Source organism: Cajanus cajan, chromosome 5 (assembly GCF_000230855.2).
Source record: "Cajanus cajan strain Asha chromosome 5, NIPB_CcT2T_4, whole genome shotgun sequence".
Lineage (NCBI taxonomy): Eukaryota > Viridiplantae > Streptophyta > Magnoliopsida > Fabales > Fabaceae > Cajanus > Cajanus cajan.
The window spans coordinates 7,955,128-7,973,989 of NC_138521.1; the positions used below are offsets into that span (position 1 = coordinate 7,955,128).

General features: G+C 34.9%; 2 protein-coding genes across 2 annotated transcripts; one reads left to right on the forward strand and one right to left on the reverse strand.

The window, feature by feature from the left end:
- The first annotated feature begins 10,970 nt into the window (after nucleotides 1-10,970).
- On the forward strand, nucleotides 10,971-13,166 carry LOC109789130 (cathecol O-methyltransferase 1). Its single transcript, XM_083074867.1, has 4 exons — nucleotides 10,971-11,549; nucleotides 11,757-12,067; nucleotides 12,158-12,222; nucleotides 12,710-13,166. The coding sequence occupies exons 1-4, from the start codon at nucleotides 11,104-11,106 to the stop codon at nucleotides 13,004-13,006; spliced, it is 1,119 nt and encodes a 372-aa protein (XP_082930993.1). The 5' UTR covers nucleotides 10,971-11,103; the 3' UTR covers nucleotides 13,007-13,166.
- Nucleotides 13,167-15,305: 2,139 nt separating this feature from the next.
- Nucleotides 15,306-18,000, reverse strand: LOC109789127 (protein CURVATURE THYLAKOID 1B, chloroplastic). The gene is made up of 6 exons (XM_020348008.3): nucleotides 17,685-18,000; nucleotides 16,979-17,082; nucleotides 16,790-16,876; nucleotides 16,605-16,667; nucleotides 15,766-15,803; nucleotides 15,306-15,635 (listed from the first exon to the last, which is right to left on the reverse strand). Exons 1-6 carry the CDS (start codon nucleotides 17,839-17,841, stop codon nucleotides 15,578-15,580), a joined length of 507 nt encoding a protein of 168 aa, XP_020203597.1. The 5' UTR covers nucleotides 17,842-18,000; the 3' UTR covers nucleotides 15,306-15,577.
- Nucleotides 18,001-18,862: the final 862 nt, after the last annotated feature.

The window sequence follows — 18,862 nt, forward strand, 5'->3', positions numbered from 1 at the left end:
CATACACTTACAACTCAACAACATATCCAACTTGATGCATAAACCACACAACTTACTAGCATACCAACTTAGTATATCCATAATATAACTTTAAATACAATATGTGATCAACATATAATAACTCACAATACAACTATTTAGCATCACAACAACTTAAACAATATTACAACATAGCAACACATATCAATTTTCAACGCATAAATTTCACAACATATTAACGTAGCAACAAGGCGTGTCATGATGCAACATAACAACACATATCAATTTTCAACACGTATAAACTTCACAATATATCAACATAGCAACAAGATGTGTCATCATGCATTTCATCTAAAAGATCTCTTACAATATAGGTGAGCAGTCTAAGCAACTTGATCTTACCAAACCAACTTAGCAACGTGATCTTTTTGCGCTTGTTAGATCAACAACAAATTTTGGATATCAATGCACAACATAACATAATTTCTCGAATTTCATCACTTAAATTATGAAAGTTCAGTATTCTTGCATGGGATAGGATAGCTTCAGTGTGAGCCTACTACGACCTTAGCAAGCATAACTAAGCTTATATGGAATTAATATGTCGACTACTCTCCAAATACTATGCCTTTTCTAGTACTTAGTTTGAGATTTTGGCTCTTGATCTCGTACCTTACTTGGTTGGTCACTTCATACACATATATATCAACCTTGCCCCCATATGGTTCTACATTGGTCACTTATAATCAATATGCATGGCTCAACCTAACTCCCATACTATATCAATTAAGGACCCAGAGGAGACTCTTAATACTTCACTTCAAGAGACAACTACTTAAAAAGAATTTTCAATAATTGAGCTTATATATAGCATCACAACACCATATCCTCACAATGAGATATTCATCATTTTAAAGCAACACATTTTCTCTAGTCCTAAGTCAATCAACACAATTCAACTACTTGCTTTAAGCATTCACAACACAACTACCTTCAACACTACACTTCATACAACTTTACTATAGTTCAACTTCCATTCATAATCAACTTACAACTTTAAGCAACTTAAACATCATTATACATCATTCCAAATCAATGCATAATGAACTAGAATCGTATGTCAACATAAATAATGTGAATAATCCATTCTACTTGTCACATGTTCAAAACTTAATCAACTAAGAAAACAATATTTAACAACCCATGTCCAATGCCATTCTCCCAACACCCAACATCATTGAGGAAAAAATCCTCTGGTTCACAAATGTTTGACTCCGATCCATCAATGTCTAATGTAAATTAGGTAGAAAGCCCTCGTACCAATCACTCTTGGGATAATTAGATCTGCACTCGACCTTATTCAAGTAAAGAGTCTTTACCTTACTCATGTCCGACGTCACAAAACCTAGGCCCGATGTCATCCAAGCAAAAAGCTATTTCATTGATCATGGCTTGCGTCACTCAACTAAGGTCTAACATTACCAAGTCAAAAAGTTCACAAGTAAATCATGCTCGACACCACAATCCACATCCAACGTTGACAAGTCAGAGATCTCTCAATTGACTAAAGCCTGATGCTACCAATTCCATGCCTAACGGTAATGAGACAAAGATAAATTCTTACCTCACACCTAATGCCATGAAGTTGCGTTCAACACAATAATGATTTCTACACTTAATAGAATCATGAATTTGACTTAATCTATTTAAAAATTAGTCCAAATCAACATGTAACACCCAAAAATTATAACTACACATCATAAGCAACTCATATATATCATAGATTTCAACATGCAACTAACAATCACTCCAAATCATCAATTTGCTTCTCCCAAGAGAAAAACAACCATAACTCAAAACTCAACTTCAATTGCAATATATATGATTTACTAATTATATATCTTTATACAATATGAATATAACTCAAAACTCAACTTATTATCTATAGCTCATCTCTATATTAAAATCATATAAATAATGAGAATGAGAATATAATATTAGTTATTATTTAATTATATTTGAGAAATAATTAATTAGATATAAAATCTTAATCGTGAGATATTAAGGCTCAAGCTATGATAGTTTGATGTCTTATATCTTTTCTCTAAAACAAATAAAAATATATTACATAATAATCAAAATTAAAGTATTCTAATTGATTGATTTTGCTGTATGTCAATGTTAATTTTACATTTTAGGATGTATGAGTTGTAACAATTCAAAAATCCTAAATTTAAAATAAAAGTAAATTTTATTTTAAATATAATAATGCACAAGTATGGCCGAGAGCCTCAGAGACCTATGATTAATTTGACAGAATACAAGAACGAGCTTACTCTTTCGGCATTCCTCGCCTACTCTTTTCAGCAATTGTCTTATATTAGCCAAATTAACCATAAATCCTAAGGATCGGAAGATACTGGATCTAAGGTTCATAGCGTTCTGTTGTACAAGATCCTCTTAAAGAGGCGAGTACAGAGCATACTGGCTTAAACATATATCACTGAGAACATAATACTATAATAGGATCAAGAGTTTTCGAAAGAGAGGAAAAGAGATTTAGCAATCCATGAGTAATAAACACACAAGAAGTTTTTATTGCAAACTCGACTTGATTACAAACTGAAAGAGAGCCTCCTTATATAGACTCAGAGGGAATCTCATGAGGCTTACAAACAACAATCATTTTACACATGGGCCAATCCTGATTGGCTCCCTAAAAGCTAAATACAGTAAAGGACCCCCGTGGGGTGTGACTCACACAACTAGACAAACTATTATGACTCAGATGATAAGAACTAGTACAAACAAGGGACCTACATGGTCATAACTTATACAAGCTGTCATACTTATTTTACACTGAGGGCAGACAGTACGAAAAAGTAGATTCCCATTACTATCCTTTTTTGATGATGGGCTCATGACTAGGAGAGAGATTCGGATCTGATGCATCTGAATCCGAACAGCTGTCTATCATCAATTCAGCATAATAATCATCTTCGTCTCCTAGATCATTAGCTGTCTGGAACTGTTCATCTGGCACGTAATATTCAGTTCTGCTCATGAAAGCATTGATACCCTGATGACTTGATTGGCTAGGAATGAAACGACTGTGTGATGAACTGGCTTCTCTTTGGTTCTCTTGTTGGATTTTTGCTTCCTTGAGATGGTTGATCAATTGTGCCTTGTAACTTTGATCTGGGGGATATGTTTCAAAGGTTCCCCAAAAAGAAGCTTCATTTTTTGACCATAGTTGTCCTGTAGGTTTCTGGAAATAAGGACGTCTGATGATAATAATGGAGGTTAAAGACTCACATTGTTCTTTGGTCCTTCCCATTTGATTCTTTTGAAAATCGAGAACCTTTTTTAACTCACCATGGGAGAGGCGAAAACCATTCTAATAAAGTCCAGAATAAAAATTCTGCTTTATCTGGATTTATCAGAATATTGTAAGCTGATTGTACCTTCAAAGCAATTACAATTGGACTTTGGACAGTTTTGCACCATATAGCCTAAAGAGTTGGCTCACATAAATCCCAACCAATTTCACAGAATAATTCAAATATTCCGGGATGTTCTTCTATAGGATCAAACATGGTTGGAGGGACTACTTTAAACCTTAGTGTCTCATGAAGATAATAAAAATAATGAGATCTGGCGAATTGAATAATCTCTTCAGGACTGTTAGGTTTAAAACCAGGAGGATATAGCTTTCTAGTTTTTGCTGTATCAGGTAGAGGTTTTGCCATGAAAATCAGTGGAAAGCTATAGGAGGATGAGATGATTAACACTGGCTTTTGTGGTCTTGAAAGAAAATCAGGAATGAGGTTATGTTTTCCTTTGATGTGTTTAACAATAAAATCATACCTGGAAAACCAATCCTTTAATCTTAAGATTTGAGGTTCTGGTGGTAACTTATTCTTGAAATCCAGGATTTTTGGAAATGAAGAATTATCCATTTGGACTTCAAAGTGATATCCTCGCAGATGGAAATCAAACTTCTTGATTCCATTCTTCACAGCCAGTGCCTCTTTATAGGTGGTGTGGTAATGCTTTTCTGCTTCTTTGAATTGTCCACTAGCATGCCCACAATAGAACCTCTTTCCGTCTACTTCTTCAATGAAGACAGCACCCCAGTAATGATCACTTGCATCTGTCTGGAGGATTCTTTTCCCTTCTCCTGGGATTTTTAATGCAGGAGGATTCTGTGCAATCTTCTTTATCTCTTGGACAACCTTGGTTTGTTCTGGTCCCCATGGAGGGGGATCTTTCTTTAACAGTTTTGAGAGAGGGCTTGTGTATCTGGCAACTTTCGGAATGAAATCTCTGATGTAGTTTATAATTCCAAGGAATTGTTGAATTTGCTTAACAGATAGATTTTCTTCAGGGAAGTTGAGTAACTCTTCAGCAATATGAGGTTGAGGCTGATAACTTCCTTGAGAGAACTTCATTCCCAGGAAGTCAATTTCCTGTTGTGCTAACTGTATCTTCTTTTCTGAAAACATGATGCCATACAAGTTTTCTCTTTCCAGGAACTGGCTTAAGAGCCTTTTGTGACTTTCCATGTCTGTGGAGAATAAAAGAATATCATCTATGTAGATGATAGCATTGTCTAGGAGTGGCTCGAGTATCTTTGTTATTGTTTTATGGAATAGAGATGGTGCTACCTTTAAGCCGAAAGGTAGAACAGTCCATTGATACTGTGCATTGGGTATGCAGAAAGCTGTCTTGTGCCTTTCACTGGGATCAACTCCTAACTGTCAGAATCCAGATTTGAGATCAAATTTAGAGAAGATTTTTGACTCTTTTAGCAAGATAGGCAGAGTGGATGTCTTGGGTAGTGGAAACTTGTCATCTTTCAAGAAATGGTTGAGAGGCTTGTAGTCAACGACTAATCTTTTCTTTCCTCTGAGTCTTTCTGATCTTTTTTCTACGTAGAAGGCTTGGCACGCCCAATTTGATGTCGTCTGTTCTATGAGACCTTGTCTGAGCAGTTCTTGACATTCTTGTTTGGCTAATTTAAGATCAGATGGGGACATGCCTGGATGAGAAGCTTTTGTGGGATTTACATCCTCATTCAGCTTGAATGGCAATTGTACAAAGAAATCAGGATTTTTCCAGAGTGGTTTTGGATGGGTGAAATCTTTATGATTATCTGAACATAAAGATTTCAGTTGTATCTTGATTTCTTCCAATTCTGGTGGAACTTCAGAAAGAGAATATAACTTACTGGTTGGCACGAAGGGCTTGAATTCTCCTTTGAATCTGAGTCCAGTTGGGTGGATGAGTAGTCTGTGTGCTTGGGTGAAAACATCCATCCCAATTAAGATATCTTTGTTAGGTAATTTAGTTCCAACAACTTTGGACCAAATTATGCATTCTCTGAAAAGGCGGATGCCTACTGGTGCTCGCGAAATGACTTCTGATTTGAAGATCTTTCCGTCAGCTGCTATGAAGAAGGTATCTTCCTTTTTCCAGAAATGTGGTGGTAAGATTTCTGGGTTCATCATAGTCTTAGAGGCACCTGTATCAAGAAAGCCTATAGCCTTAATAGGTTTCTCATACTTGGATGGTAGGATTTCAATTTCCATATTAGGATGTGGAGGAACGACAGTTGTCATACTATCGCATTGATCAACAGCGAAGATTGGGACTGTATCTTCCTCTTGGCTATAGTCATCTGTATCACTACTAGAGGTGTCTGAGAAAGAATCTTGTAGAGCAAATACAGTATCTTCATCTGCAGAACTTTGTTCGGAGTAAAGGGATTCTACTTCATCCCTATCATTTAGATGTAGGGATGTAATCATCTTTATGGCCTTTTGAGCTTTATTTGGACATGTCTTAGCAAAATGTCCTCTTTTGCCACAGATGTAACATCTTTGTCCTGGATTTTTCCCACGAATTTCTCTTTTCTTAAAAAACCTATAAGGTTTTTTATACTTCTTTTTCTTGAAATGAGATGGGAACTTCTTGCCTTTGAATTTTTTCTTTGAACAGTGGCATCGATCCTTGTCCTTGCACTTGATTTCCAAGAAAGGTTTTCTGCAAGCTTTGGCATACTTTCCTTTATCTTTCAGCATATTGGAGAAGTATTCATGTTGTCGGCAAAGCTTGTCTATAGCCTCTTGGGTCATCTGATGGATTCTACCCATTGTCAGGCCTGTGAAATCTTTATTCATAGCAACAACCATTCTTGCAAGTTCTGGCTGGATTTCTGTGGGAAGTAAGCTTACATAGGTGCTTTTCAAGCTCGGATCATTCAGACCATTAAGAAGATAGAATCTGTTAAGCATCCTTAAATAATGCTTATCAAGATCCTTTAGTTTAAGTGAACAACACTTCATCTCAAAGAATTCTTGTCTGATTTTCCTGTCTGTGAGAGCTCCATCTCCTATAAATTCTTCGTGGAGTGCACCTAGGACAGCCGCCGCATTTCCCAGTTCATGAAATGTGTTTTGACCGACTGGACCTAAATTAGCATACCATTCTTTTAGGATACCAGTCATCCTACATCCAAATTCTTCAATGATTTTGTAGGATTCAGTATCTCCTTTCATGAATCTGGTGTCTAGCCAAGCTCCAAATTCAATTAGCCGAGATCTCCATTGACTTGGGTCAACATCATCAAGAGTGAACCAAGGTCCCCTAGTTGGTTTAGTGGTCCTATTTCTAGGACTTTGTATTGGGCTCTCATTAGGGGATTCATAAATAGGATCTGGTCCGGTGGATACCATCAAAACAGAGAGATCTGCTAATTGTGCTTCTGAGGAAGCTGTAGTAACGGAATCTTCGTCAGATAAGTTTGTGAGAAGATCATCTTCTGATTCAGTGTTTACAGAGGATTCTGGAGTCGCAAGTTGTTCATTCTCTTTGATCATCATCTGGGAGTAAGGGTCTTGTGAGTCTTGAAAGTAATGACCCTTTCCCGTATCATGCCTTTTGGGTGATGAAACCGGGGTAGAAGATTTGGAATCATCTTCTATTGATTTAGAGATTTTTTGTGAACTGGATTGTGACTTTCTCCATTGCCAATTTGCAGAGGCAGTAGGAATGTTGTAATGTGGTCTTTCAGGTTTAGACCATGAGACTGATGATGTTTTGAACAGAGAATGAGACACAGGTGCAGGGGGGTGCAAGAATGCGTAAGGATCTGCAGCAACTGGCTGAGGCTGTAAAACCTTTTTCTTTTGTTCTATTTGTTCTTCCAATTGGAAGAGTTGAGCTTTTAAACTCCTGATTTCTCGATCCTTCTCGTTTAGTGCTGCACCAAATGGGATATTCTTTATTTCATTCTCCAGTCTGGAAAAATGTCAGCAGTTAACTTTTGGTAGTATGACTTCATCTTGGAGGAGAGATAATCTAGCTTATCTTCTGATTTTTGCATACTACTCGACATTTTTGTAACCTTGTCATCAATCTTCTTCAGCAGGGAGTTCTGTGCTTGAGCATTTTCTGTTTGCCAATTGAGAACTTCTTCTGCCTGACTTAGTACCTTTGGCTTTCCGTCAGTACCAATCTCCAAAGGAATGATGGTAGGTTTGGTAGTATACCTCGTACTGGGATTTATTTTTCTTTCCAAAGGAGGAAATTCTACATCTTTGTTTGCTTCAGAAAACATGAAGCATGGTACTGGTTTAGGTGTAGGGGGAGAAAATCTTTTCACCTCATCTGAACATCTTGATGAGGTCATGCTGTAAGAAGACTTGCTCCGTTGGTTGGGTTGTCTGTTGAAGGAAGACTTGTTTTGTGAATCTGGCCTCCTGTTAGGTCGAGGTGGTGGTTTACAAGGCGTATTCCACTCCTCATCATCACTGTAGTCACTGTCTGATTCACTATCTTCTTCTTCACTGGTGTCTCCTGAGTGCATCCAGCAATCGCATTCAGGATCGCACATTTCTGGGGCAACATAAGGATTGGACCCTAGAGCACTTGCTAACTCCTAAATTTCCTTAAAATAAATATGATTTCATCTTCATGACTTCCACGTTCATTTAGTAATTCAACAAGATCCCTCAAAATTGAATCCTAAAGTAATTAATCTAAAACATGATTCCTCTATGTTTTATGATTAACACGTTGCATTAAGAGCAATGACTTGAACAAGGTGACTAAGCAAATCAAGTCTATTCCTAGAGCAAGAGATGTTTAGGTGCAAGATTCAGTTTGGGTTTTCAAAAACGTTTTCCAACCGGATTCAAAAACCAAAAATCATACAACGGGTGATCAAGCCGATATAAGCATTAAGAGAAGAATCAAACACAAGTAATGAAAATGAAATGCATATATATATTTAAGAAGAAGAAGAGTTAGTAGTTACATCTAGACCAATCCTCAAAGATTTAGCCCCTCATGGCCATTTACAAGATCAAAGGAGTGGAAGAAGAAATTACAAAGGAAGAGATAAAGAAAAGGAGTTGATCCTCGTTCCCAAGTGATCCAGCCTCCAAATCTTCGTTCCCACTCTGTTCTTTCTTCCTCCTGTGCTCCCAGCTCTTGTTTTTCTCTTTGTTTTCGTCTCTCCCCCTCTCTTTTCTCTCTCCCCTGCCCTTTTATAATTGCTAGAATTAAAATAGAGTAGGCAGGAAAGAGAAGAATCCGCTCAGCGCCTTGAAACGGCTGAGCGGATTGGGATTTCTTCACCATGAAGAAACCTCAAGGGCTGAGCGCTTGAGATCCGCTGAGCGCTTTAGAGGCAGAGAGCACCCCTTGTTCCTGGATGAAATCCGCTGAGTGGATGGGAATGGCTGAGCGGATTGAAGGCAGAGAGCACTCCTTCTCCTCCAAGGCCAATCCGCTGGGCGCTTTGAAGTGGCTGAGCGCCTTGAGTTTGGGAAGTTCTCTGACCTGATTCCGCTGAGCGCTTTAGAATGGCTGAGCCATTCTTCTCCGGGTTTCAAAACCTACAAAATAAGCACCAAATTGGATCAAAGGCTTCCTATTCCCTGTACTAACATTAATCAAAAGCACCTCTTTGATTCTAAGCATATATAGATCAAAATAATATCAATATGTACACAAAATGTGCTAGATAAGTGTCTCAAGTGAGTATTAAATCAAACTAATTAGACACTTATCACATCCTAGATGAAATGACCATTGATCCTGTCGGTATAGATCTCTCTCCCATCTGCATGTACTGCAAAGATAGGAATTCTTTTTTCTTTGACGAAAGGTTCTAACATCATTGTTTGAAAAATTGAACCTGAGGCTGTCTCAGGTTGTTGAAAGATTGTTCTGACCGTTCCGTCGACGGATCTTCTGAAAGTTGCTTGATCCGTTTGGATTGGCTTGCCATGATGCTTGTGGAGATTCTCATAATTTGTCACCCATTGTAATGGGATGAGCTCCTTCAGCTGTTCCCTGGAAATATTCCTGGGAACTTGGACGATCGATGGACTTTCTTCTGCTTGGTTTGCAAGAACAAACAAGGCACTATCATTACTGCTGGGTAAGGCCAAATTAACCGCATGGGTCTGTAGCCTATATATGATTTGGTAGTGGAGAGTAGCACAAACAGCATCAGCGGTCTGGGCAGCTCCGGTTATCTGGACTTGGACCTTTAGCCTCTCTGGTACAGTGGGGTCTCTTAAACTAACATTGTAATTGGGGAACAATGTTAGGACGACACTTCCGGCGTGAAGTGTAGTCAAGACCGTACCAATCACAACATTTTCGTAGTGGAGATAGCTAGTATCTAACAGGGAGATCCTTGAGGAGACATGAAGTCCTCGTCTCCCATGGAGTGTGAGCATCAACCTAATGGCCCCGTAGTGGAGATGGGTGTATCCATCTGTTCTCCAGTGTCAGATGAGTTCCTTTGGGATTTCAATAGTAACATACTGTTCTTCAGAAGTGGCCATCAAAGAACACTGTTCCATCTTGGAAGATTGAACATATTCTTTTTCATGTGGACGGGTGGTTCTGACCAACTGCCTGATAGATCTAAGAGTAGATCTTTGGCGTTTGAATATATTATATGGACTTAGAAGGGGGGCAGTGCTCTCAGAGATCTGAGCATCTTCAGGGACATATGAAAATTCAACTAGGTTTTCAATCTTTGGTGCTAGGGTTCTAGAGACATGGTTAGGTAAAGATAAGGAGGTGTTTAGAAAGGCGGGTTGAGTGTCTGAAGTAGAAGTTTCCATGGTAGTAAAAATATGTGACTCTGATTCTCCATTACATATAGAGATATGTAGGATCAGAAAAATCATTCCTGTCAAACAAAACATAAAAATAATATTTCCCTCCCCCCATCCCTTTCTTATAACAACAACAACAACAATAATAATTTTTATTTTTATAAAATAAAATAAACATATTTATTAAATAAATATATATGATTATCATAATTAATTTAAATGAGATAAATATTTTTAAAGTTATAAATAATTTATTATTAATTAATTAAATATAATACTAATATCTTCCCTACACATAATCCACTTTTGAAGTCATATCTATTTTCACATATCTTTTTTTATTATATGATTTTTTAATATTTTTCTAAAATAAACATCAGTGACCTGCCTATTTTTTTAATTTATGTTCGCGCGCAGAATCGCTTCCACCTTCATCAACCTCGATGTATTTATTTTTATATACATTAAAATCCATCTATAGTGTATCTTCTCAATATATACTGACTTAAAAAAATAAGCAGACGTGCGTTACTAAATATTCGTGAAGTTTATTAACATCCACCCTACTTAATTTTTTAGAAGTATATTATAAGTTGTAATTACATTTTTCTTTTATAATCTACACGTGATATAACTCGTTAACTTACCGACTTATGCGGAAGTTAATAAATTCATATATACATTATTTTTTCTTATAATAGATAACACATAAAAGAGTGAAAAAATCTCTCCCTCTCTATATATATATATATATATATATATATATATATTTTTTTTTTTTTTTTGGTTACATAAAAATATAGGTATGTAGGTAAAATATGTCAACACATGGGTTTGGTTTGGTAGTGGAGGTCACGCTTGCGCAACATCTCTTATGGGTTGCTCTTATGTGTATATATACTCCTATAAGCATACACACCCTTCATGTACTAAAGACAGCATCAATTAGTACTAGTAGATAAGATTTTTCTACATTGAGATCATGGCTCCAATGTTGGAAAGCAACGAGAACGGTGAAGCGAAGCAGGTAAGAAAACACGTGGAAGAGAAGGAAGATGGGATCCTATTTGCCATGGCCATGATGTCTTCCATGGTGTTACCACTTGGGGTTAGAACCGCAGTGGAGCTTGGAATCTTCGACATAATAGCGAAAGCAGGCGAAGGTGCGAAGCTCTCAGCAGAGGATATTGTAAAGCAGATTGGGTCAAAGAACCCGGAAGCAGCCACAATGCTGGATCGGCTTCTGAGTCTATTGGCGAGTCACTCTATGCTCTCTACATCTCTTGCTGAAGGAGAACTAGTGTCTGTGTCTCCTAAGAAGCTCTATGGCCTCACCTTTGCCTCCAAGTATTTTGTCACTGATCACCATGGTGTCTCCTTCGGACCTGCCTTGAACTTGACTCTCGACAGGGTTTTCTTGGAAAGCTGGTTAGTTCTTCGTTTCTATAATATAATTAAAAACATTATCATTTTAGTCCATACAACCATCAATGATGCCTAAACCAAACCTTTTTTAACTCTATTTATGATATAAAGTGTTTGTTTATTTTATTAATGATTATTTTTTGTTAAAAAATTTGACTGATTATCCTTTGAATGTGATGTGTTTGTTTGATGATTTGCGTTGACTAATAGGAGCGAACTGAAAGGTGCCATATTGGAAGGGGGTATACCATTCAACAGGGCTCATGGCATGCACGCATTTGAGTATCCAGCAGTTGATCCAAGGTTCAATGATGTTTTCAACAAAGCTATGCTCAGCATTACCACTATTGTCATGAAGAGGATTCTCGAGTTCTACCAAGGTTTCAACAACATTAATAGGCTTGTGGATGTTGGTGGTGGTCTTGGGATTAATCTCAAGCTAATCACTTCTAAATATCCCAATCTTCACGCTGTTAATTTTGACTTGCCTCATGTCATTCAACATGCCCCAACATATCCTGGTATATATATATATCTTCCCATTGTCATTCAATGTTTTGTTCAAAAATTTGAGCATGCATGCGTTGTTTAATTTTGTTTTAATGTTGCAGGCGTGGAACATGTAGGAGGAGATATGTTTGTCAGTGTTCCTAACGGAGACGCCATCTTTATGAAGGTAAATTCAACCTTTTAAGGAACTTTTAAACTTTTTTTTTATCACATTCACTTTTTTTGTTTGACATATCTCACCTTCACTTTTGTATTTTCGGATATGATAATCACTTTTATATTAGCAATTTAAAAAGCGACTAAGTGCAAACATTTTGTCAAAAAGCAATGCCAACATGCTTATAATTAATAATAATATAAAAACAAAAATTACCTACCAAGGCGTGGTAGTGGAGTGTCATGAACCAAAGCCTTAAAAATGAAGTGTTGAAATTGATTTTAAAATCCACGTGATCCAGAAGATTCCTGCCGACGGTTGACTAATGTTCATCTCCCCAGTAGGTAAAGTAAATTAAATACAAGTATATTCTCACATATAATACATGATATAGTTAGGAAATAATATATTTTAATGCAAATTGTTGTCATATAATTGTAATGGTCTATGATTATTACGTGATGGGTTTTAATTGTGTACCAATTTAACTTTTCAGTGGATACTTCATGATTGGAGTGATGAACACTGCTTGAAGCTGTTGAAGAATTGCCATAAAGCAATTCCTAGTGATGGAAAAGTGATTGTAGTGGATTCAGTTCTTCCGGCTTTGCCCGAGACTACAACTACTTCCAAGTCTGGTTTTCAATCTGACCTATTGATGATGACTCAAAACCCTGGAGGGAAAGAGAGAACCCAGAATGAATTCATGGAATTGGCATTAGGATCTGGATTCAGTGGTATCAGATTCGTATCTTGTGTTTCTGGCTTCTGGGTTATGGAGTTTTACAAGTAGACATTTATATATAATATATGCTTGTCTAGTGTGATTCACATTGTACTTTTGTTATCCTTGGTTTTATACTATTTACATGCATTTATATATACTATGGTTGCTCACTGTATGGATAAAATTTTTATACAGTTTAATAAATATTTTTACCGTTGCTTTTCTATTGGAATTGAAATTTTATCTTGGTAATTATAATTTATAATTAAAAATTACATTAGCATCGCATCTGAAATCATGATGAGAATGTGTTAGTAATATATTTTTTTTTTTATCTTTTACTCTTTCGCTTTCGCTAGTACCCTTGCTTCTTCTTTTCTCTCAATGTTTCCCTCTCTGGCTCTCTTATCCCTCCTTCGTTCATTGCTCTGTTTTTAGTCGGCATCATTTTTTTTCGCTCTTTTTTCTAGGTTGCAAGCATTTTAGAAACTAGATTCTGGAAATAGAAATGGTGAGAGTACAAAGAGAAAAAGATGAAGAGTAAATATAATAATAATAATAATAATGGTTGGATCAACAATTTTTTTTTGGTAAAAACGAATAGTGTTCTTTTTTTGTCATCTTTGGAAAGTTCATCTTATATACATATATCAAAAAAAAAAAAATCTTACACATTTAGTCTCATGGGTCAGAAAAATCATAATTAGGTGAAAAGAACATTACTCCCTAAGTCAACATAGATTTCCTCCTTTTTTTACGCTGTGAAGCGACCTTTATTCATAAAATCAAGGTAATCTGAATCCATCCAAATTAATTCAATAAATTTGTTCTGAATTTTTTTAGTGTTGGAATTATTCATTCTAATTCAACTGTACAAATCAAATAATATTTTTTTATGCGTGATTTAATATGATCCAATCATTATATATATATATATATATATATATATATATATATATATATATATATATATATATATATATATAATAATAATAATAATAATAAAATTATTATTATTATTATTATTATTATTATTAATTCAAGATAATAATACTTTGTTACTCTTCTTTAAATATTATGTTTTTAGACTAATAATATTATAATAGTATAATATTTATTTTAAATTTTATTTTATATTAATATTGATTATTTAAGTTAATAATAATATAACAAATCAATAAATTTATTTTGAAATTTAATTTATATTATTATTTATTTTATCAGCGAGTAACATTATATTTGTAATAAGATATTAAATAATTTATATCTATTATAAAATATTTTAATTTTTATAAATAAATAAATAAATTTAATTATATTAATTTAATTGAATAATCTAATCTAATTTGTTGGTTATTGAGTTGAATTGAAATTGATTTAAAAAAAATATAAAAATTCAATTAAATTTTAGTTAAATTAGATAACAAATTAATTTAAATTCAACCTAACCCAGCCCTCTTGCACTCGATCAAATTGTATGAGAGAAAACTGTCTTCAGTTGTCTTTCTCTAACCAATACTAGATGCTTTGCAAGATGGAAACTTGGGAAATTTTAATCATTCATAAAGATCCCTTTCATGATTTTTTTTCTTTTTTAATTAAATGTAATGCAAACCTGGTGGCAAACCACTCAATATTAAAATCTGGTTTAAAATTGGACAAAACGAAACTAGTTACATAATGCCAACTAGCCAAAACATTGGCAAAAGTAAACTAGAGTTCATCATATTGATTTTTTTGGAATTAAATAATTCCAATCAAAGTCGGCTCTTGGATTCAATAAACAAACAAAAGATAACTCAAGATGCAAGTATAAGGATCCTTGTGGAAATCAAATATGAGGAATGGTATAAATATTTAATCCAGTAACGTATGAAGGGTTTATTATTTAGTTGTAACTTGCAACTTAAGGATTCACCCAGTTCCTCAAACATTTCTGGTCACCGGGCAACTACCATTGAACTTTGGGAATGGAAGGTTCAAACAGGGGAAGGTTAATGCTAGCATTATTAAGTCAAGTAAGGATGACCTTTCACCTAACTTGAAATTATGGACTACACATTCCAAATTGTATACATTTTTTTTTTATGCATGTGGATATTCAAGTCAACTCTGAGTTATATTATTCCTACACATACTGTCTACAATACTTTCTTCGAGTACATATGTTCTTTCTATCTCTCTTCATTACATCACCCCCAGCATTGTTCTATTTCTCACCTAATTGTATTAAAATAGTTGTTGGAATAATAAAATTCCTAGATCTCTTGGCATACTTTCACATCAAGTGAAATGGAAATATTGTATCAAGGCTGCGTGAAGGCATGCTGCATGCTGATAGGTAACAAATATGGTCATAAAGATATTCTTTTAAAGTCAATGAATTCAGCTTTATAATTGCTTCTTCTCATCCTTGTAACCAACCGCTACAGATAATTGAGGAAATGAGATTGTCTTAAAACTTAAAAGTGGATTAATATGTATAGAGAGATACAATTTTTTTTCGGAACATATTATTTGGGATAAAGTGTGGTCAGAAGCTTATGGCGACAAAATGAAGCATGATGACATCTTAAACAGGAAGCTGCAAGATATGACTCTTTCATGTCAACAGCATCTCAGCATTTCCTAACTCTTTCAGTTGCTCCCCAGTATTTCATTATATGTTTCTTTTATTTTCCGTACCAAAGCTTCCCTGATGATATTCAATTAAACAGGTTTAAAAGACATGACTTCTATAATAAAAGTGTTGAAAAACTTTAATCATCAAGTTAATGATACATTGTACCAAAATGTAGTAATTATTCAAGAATAATTGTGCTCACCTGTCTGGCTTGAAAACTATGTTCTTATATGCAAACCACTGCAAAGAAAAAAACAAAAAAAAGATGAATGATGGAATCCAATTCAACAAGACTTTTTAAATAAACCATTATGTATTTGCAATTGTTAAACCCCCTCTGGTTTTGACTATTCTGTATTTGTTGAATAGTGCCTCACCCTGGTTAACTGGTTACGGGAGTTGAAGTGCATAACTCATTTGTTAAACCAGTTAGACAACTACCATCCAAGAAAGTTAAAAAATTAATATAAAAAGGAAGTATTTCTCAATTGAGAGTAGTATTTGATTCTTAACATAATAAGGGGTAGAAAAAGATTATGGCATGTTTTTCCAAAAGCATTTCTAAGAGGAAAAAATAGGATGGAAAGTCAAAATAAGTTTCTTCTTAAGTTAAACTTAACTTATAAGAGAAATTAATAAGATAGAACTTCTATAAATTAGCTTAAGCATAAGTCAATTTTAGCTTGTGGAGAATTTTATTTCATTTTTCCTACTTCTTTTTCATTCTGAGAGGTATTTCTAGAGAAGTTTACCCAATTAGACTCTATGTATTAAGAAAGTAGAATAAGTTTGGATTAAGATAAACTTTTCAATTGAGAGTAGTATTTGATTCCTAACATAATAAAAATAAACGAGTTTATAGGTACTTATGAACAAGTTGAGATACGCAGATTCATATTATTTTATATAAGCTTGATTCGTTTTATTTTCTCTCACAAGTACTGAGAAATTAATCCAAATTAACTGGTTCTAGGTTCTTAACCTATTGTTGTGATCATAAATGGTGTAATTGATGTCAGCAGTTTAGTATACTTCACTTACCCCAGTGTAGCCAATGCCTACAACCTCAAGAACCCCAGGAATCAAAGGAAGCCTATCAATTGCCTGTTACAAGTGATACTAACTGCTTAGAAAAATCTCAAACATATGATCAAAAAGAATTGCTATATGTAACTAGCAGCCAATAATAATGTAAAAATCCAAAATAAACACTTGAAATAACCTACTGAGATCAACCCAACTGAGCCCCACAATGCAATCACACCAGCCACGGCCAGTGAACTCACTGCATACTTATCATCAACTTTGTCCCACTGAGCAAAAAAAAAAAAAAGAAGTCATAATTTAAGTCAGAAACAAAGGTAAAACTCCAATTTGAACTCAAGAGATGCATTAAAAGAATTAGAGACTCTCACAGCTTCTTGAAGAGTCTTGACAAACTCTGGCGTCTCAGTTGTGGCAACTTCAGCTGGTGCCTCTCCTGTGGCCATTGCCATAACATTACGAGCAACCTTGCGACCTGAAAAGCACTACATCAAGCACTAGAAAAAGTAACAATGGCCATACTGATTATTTCTTAGAATTTGAATTCGAGCCTAATTCAACCCCAAAATTTAACTTATGAAGTGATGCTTGCCAAAAGAAAACTAACTCATCAAGGAAAGTATGAAGTTTTCATAACTAAGCTAAGATAAATTTCAATAACATCTAAAATGTTTAGACTTAATTCAACTCTATAAGCTATTTTGTTTTTTCATTGTATCATAGACTAATCTGACTTATAGTATTATGACTGATATTAGCAAAGAACACGAGTTTTCACACACAACAAGAATCTAGCACAAGTTTCCCGTTAAATAGATCATCCTACTTATACAAACCATTTTAATCATATTATTGGTGAATGTGAGATCTCTGTAACATAATAAATATCAGTCCTAACAATAATCCTGCAAGTACTCGGTTGTTACACAATCATAATGTCCATTGATACATATTAGCTCACAACATTTCATCTTGTATCAGTCATTCACAAGCCTTCAATTTCTAATATTATTTCTAACAATGAATGAGTTTGGTGAAAGGGTGTGTGCAGTGTGCAGTATTTTTTGAGTGACTTACAATAAGTAGAGGTCTTCCATGAGCGGTTGTGAGAGTGCAAAGGTGGAGGGGGGAGGCTGACACATTGTGGGGAAGCAGCTGGTGACTGTCTTGGAGCCTTGGCATCAAGAAGGGTGGAAGAAGAGGATATGGTGAGAGCAGAAGAGGTTGAGGCCATTGCTATGTTTGCTAGTGAACCTGTTTTTGAGGATATAATTAAACTGTCCTATGAAAGAAGACTCTTTGAGTCCACCAGGGACAGAATATAGCTCAAGTTATGTCAGAATGTGGCTTAAGTTATTGATATGTTTCTTCTGTATCTAAATTTTTGGAAATGAGTGTGGAGATGATGTTCCCACGGTTCAAGTTGCAGCACAACCACTCGTTCCTTTTCATCTGGATAGTGTGTGTGCTGACATGGCTCCAAGATAGGGCTTTTATGGTATTTCAAAGGATAGGAGCTTCCTGGTTGGGCTTTCCAAACCAAAATTTTCTCCAAATAGTTACTCAATTCAGACCAACTTCTTGCAACTGCTTCAGAAAATTCGGTTAATCTTTCAACACCAAGACAAAATATCCTATAATAATTAGTAATTTTTATGTTGTTGGAGAAAGTTTTGGAGTGGGTACAAAAATTTTAATATTCATAAGTGCTTGAAATCAGCTAGGATAGTTTGCGTAGGTAAAAATTCCCATGGAACCTAGCTTCAAATTGAGATTTAGTTATTTTATTGAGATGTTTCTGGATGAACTATATATATACAATTAATTTAATAAATATATTTTGTTTGAGTCATGTTTTACAGTTTTAAATTAATTATTATTATCATTTTGCTATTTTAATTTTAATGTTTGGGAATTTAGTTTGTCCAAAATATTTTCTAATTTGTCAAGGATGCTGCTCTCCACATTATTGTCATATGGGAGTAGTACCAAACACAACAAAAGAGGCTACCTGAAAAAGAAAAAAAAAAAGTGTTTTTTTCTTTGTAAAAGAAATATCTTGAATTATTTTCTTTTATAACTAAAGAAGAGGTGTATAGTTTCATTCATTTCATGTTTACTTGTCTGTGGAAAACAACTCTTTAACATGCAACAGACGGAATTGGAGTGTGTTTAGTTTTCATTTTGAAAGTTTCCTCTCACATACTTCTCCATTTAGTTGCCTAGAAATGAATGTTACCAATAAAACAAACATA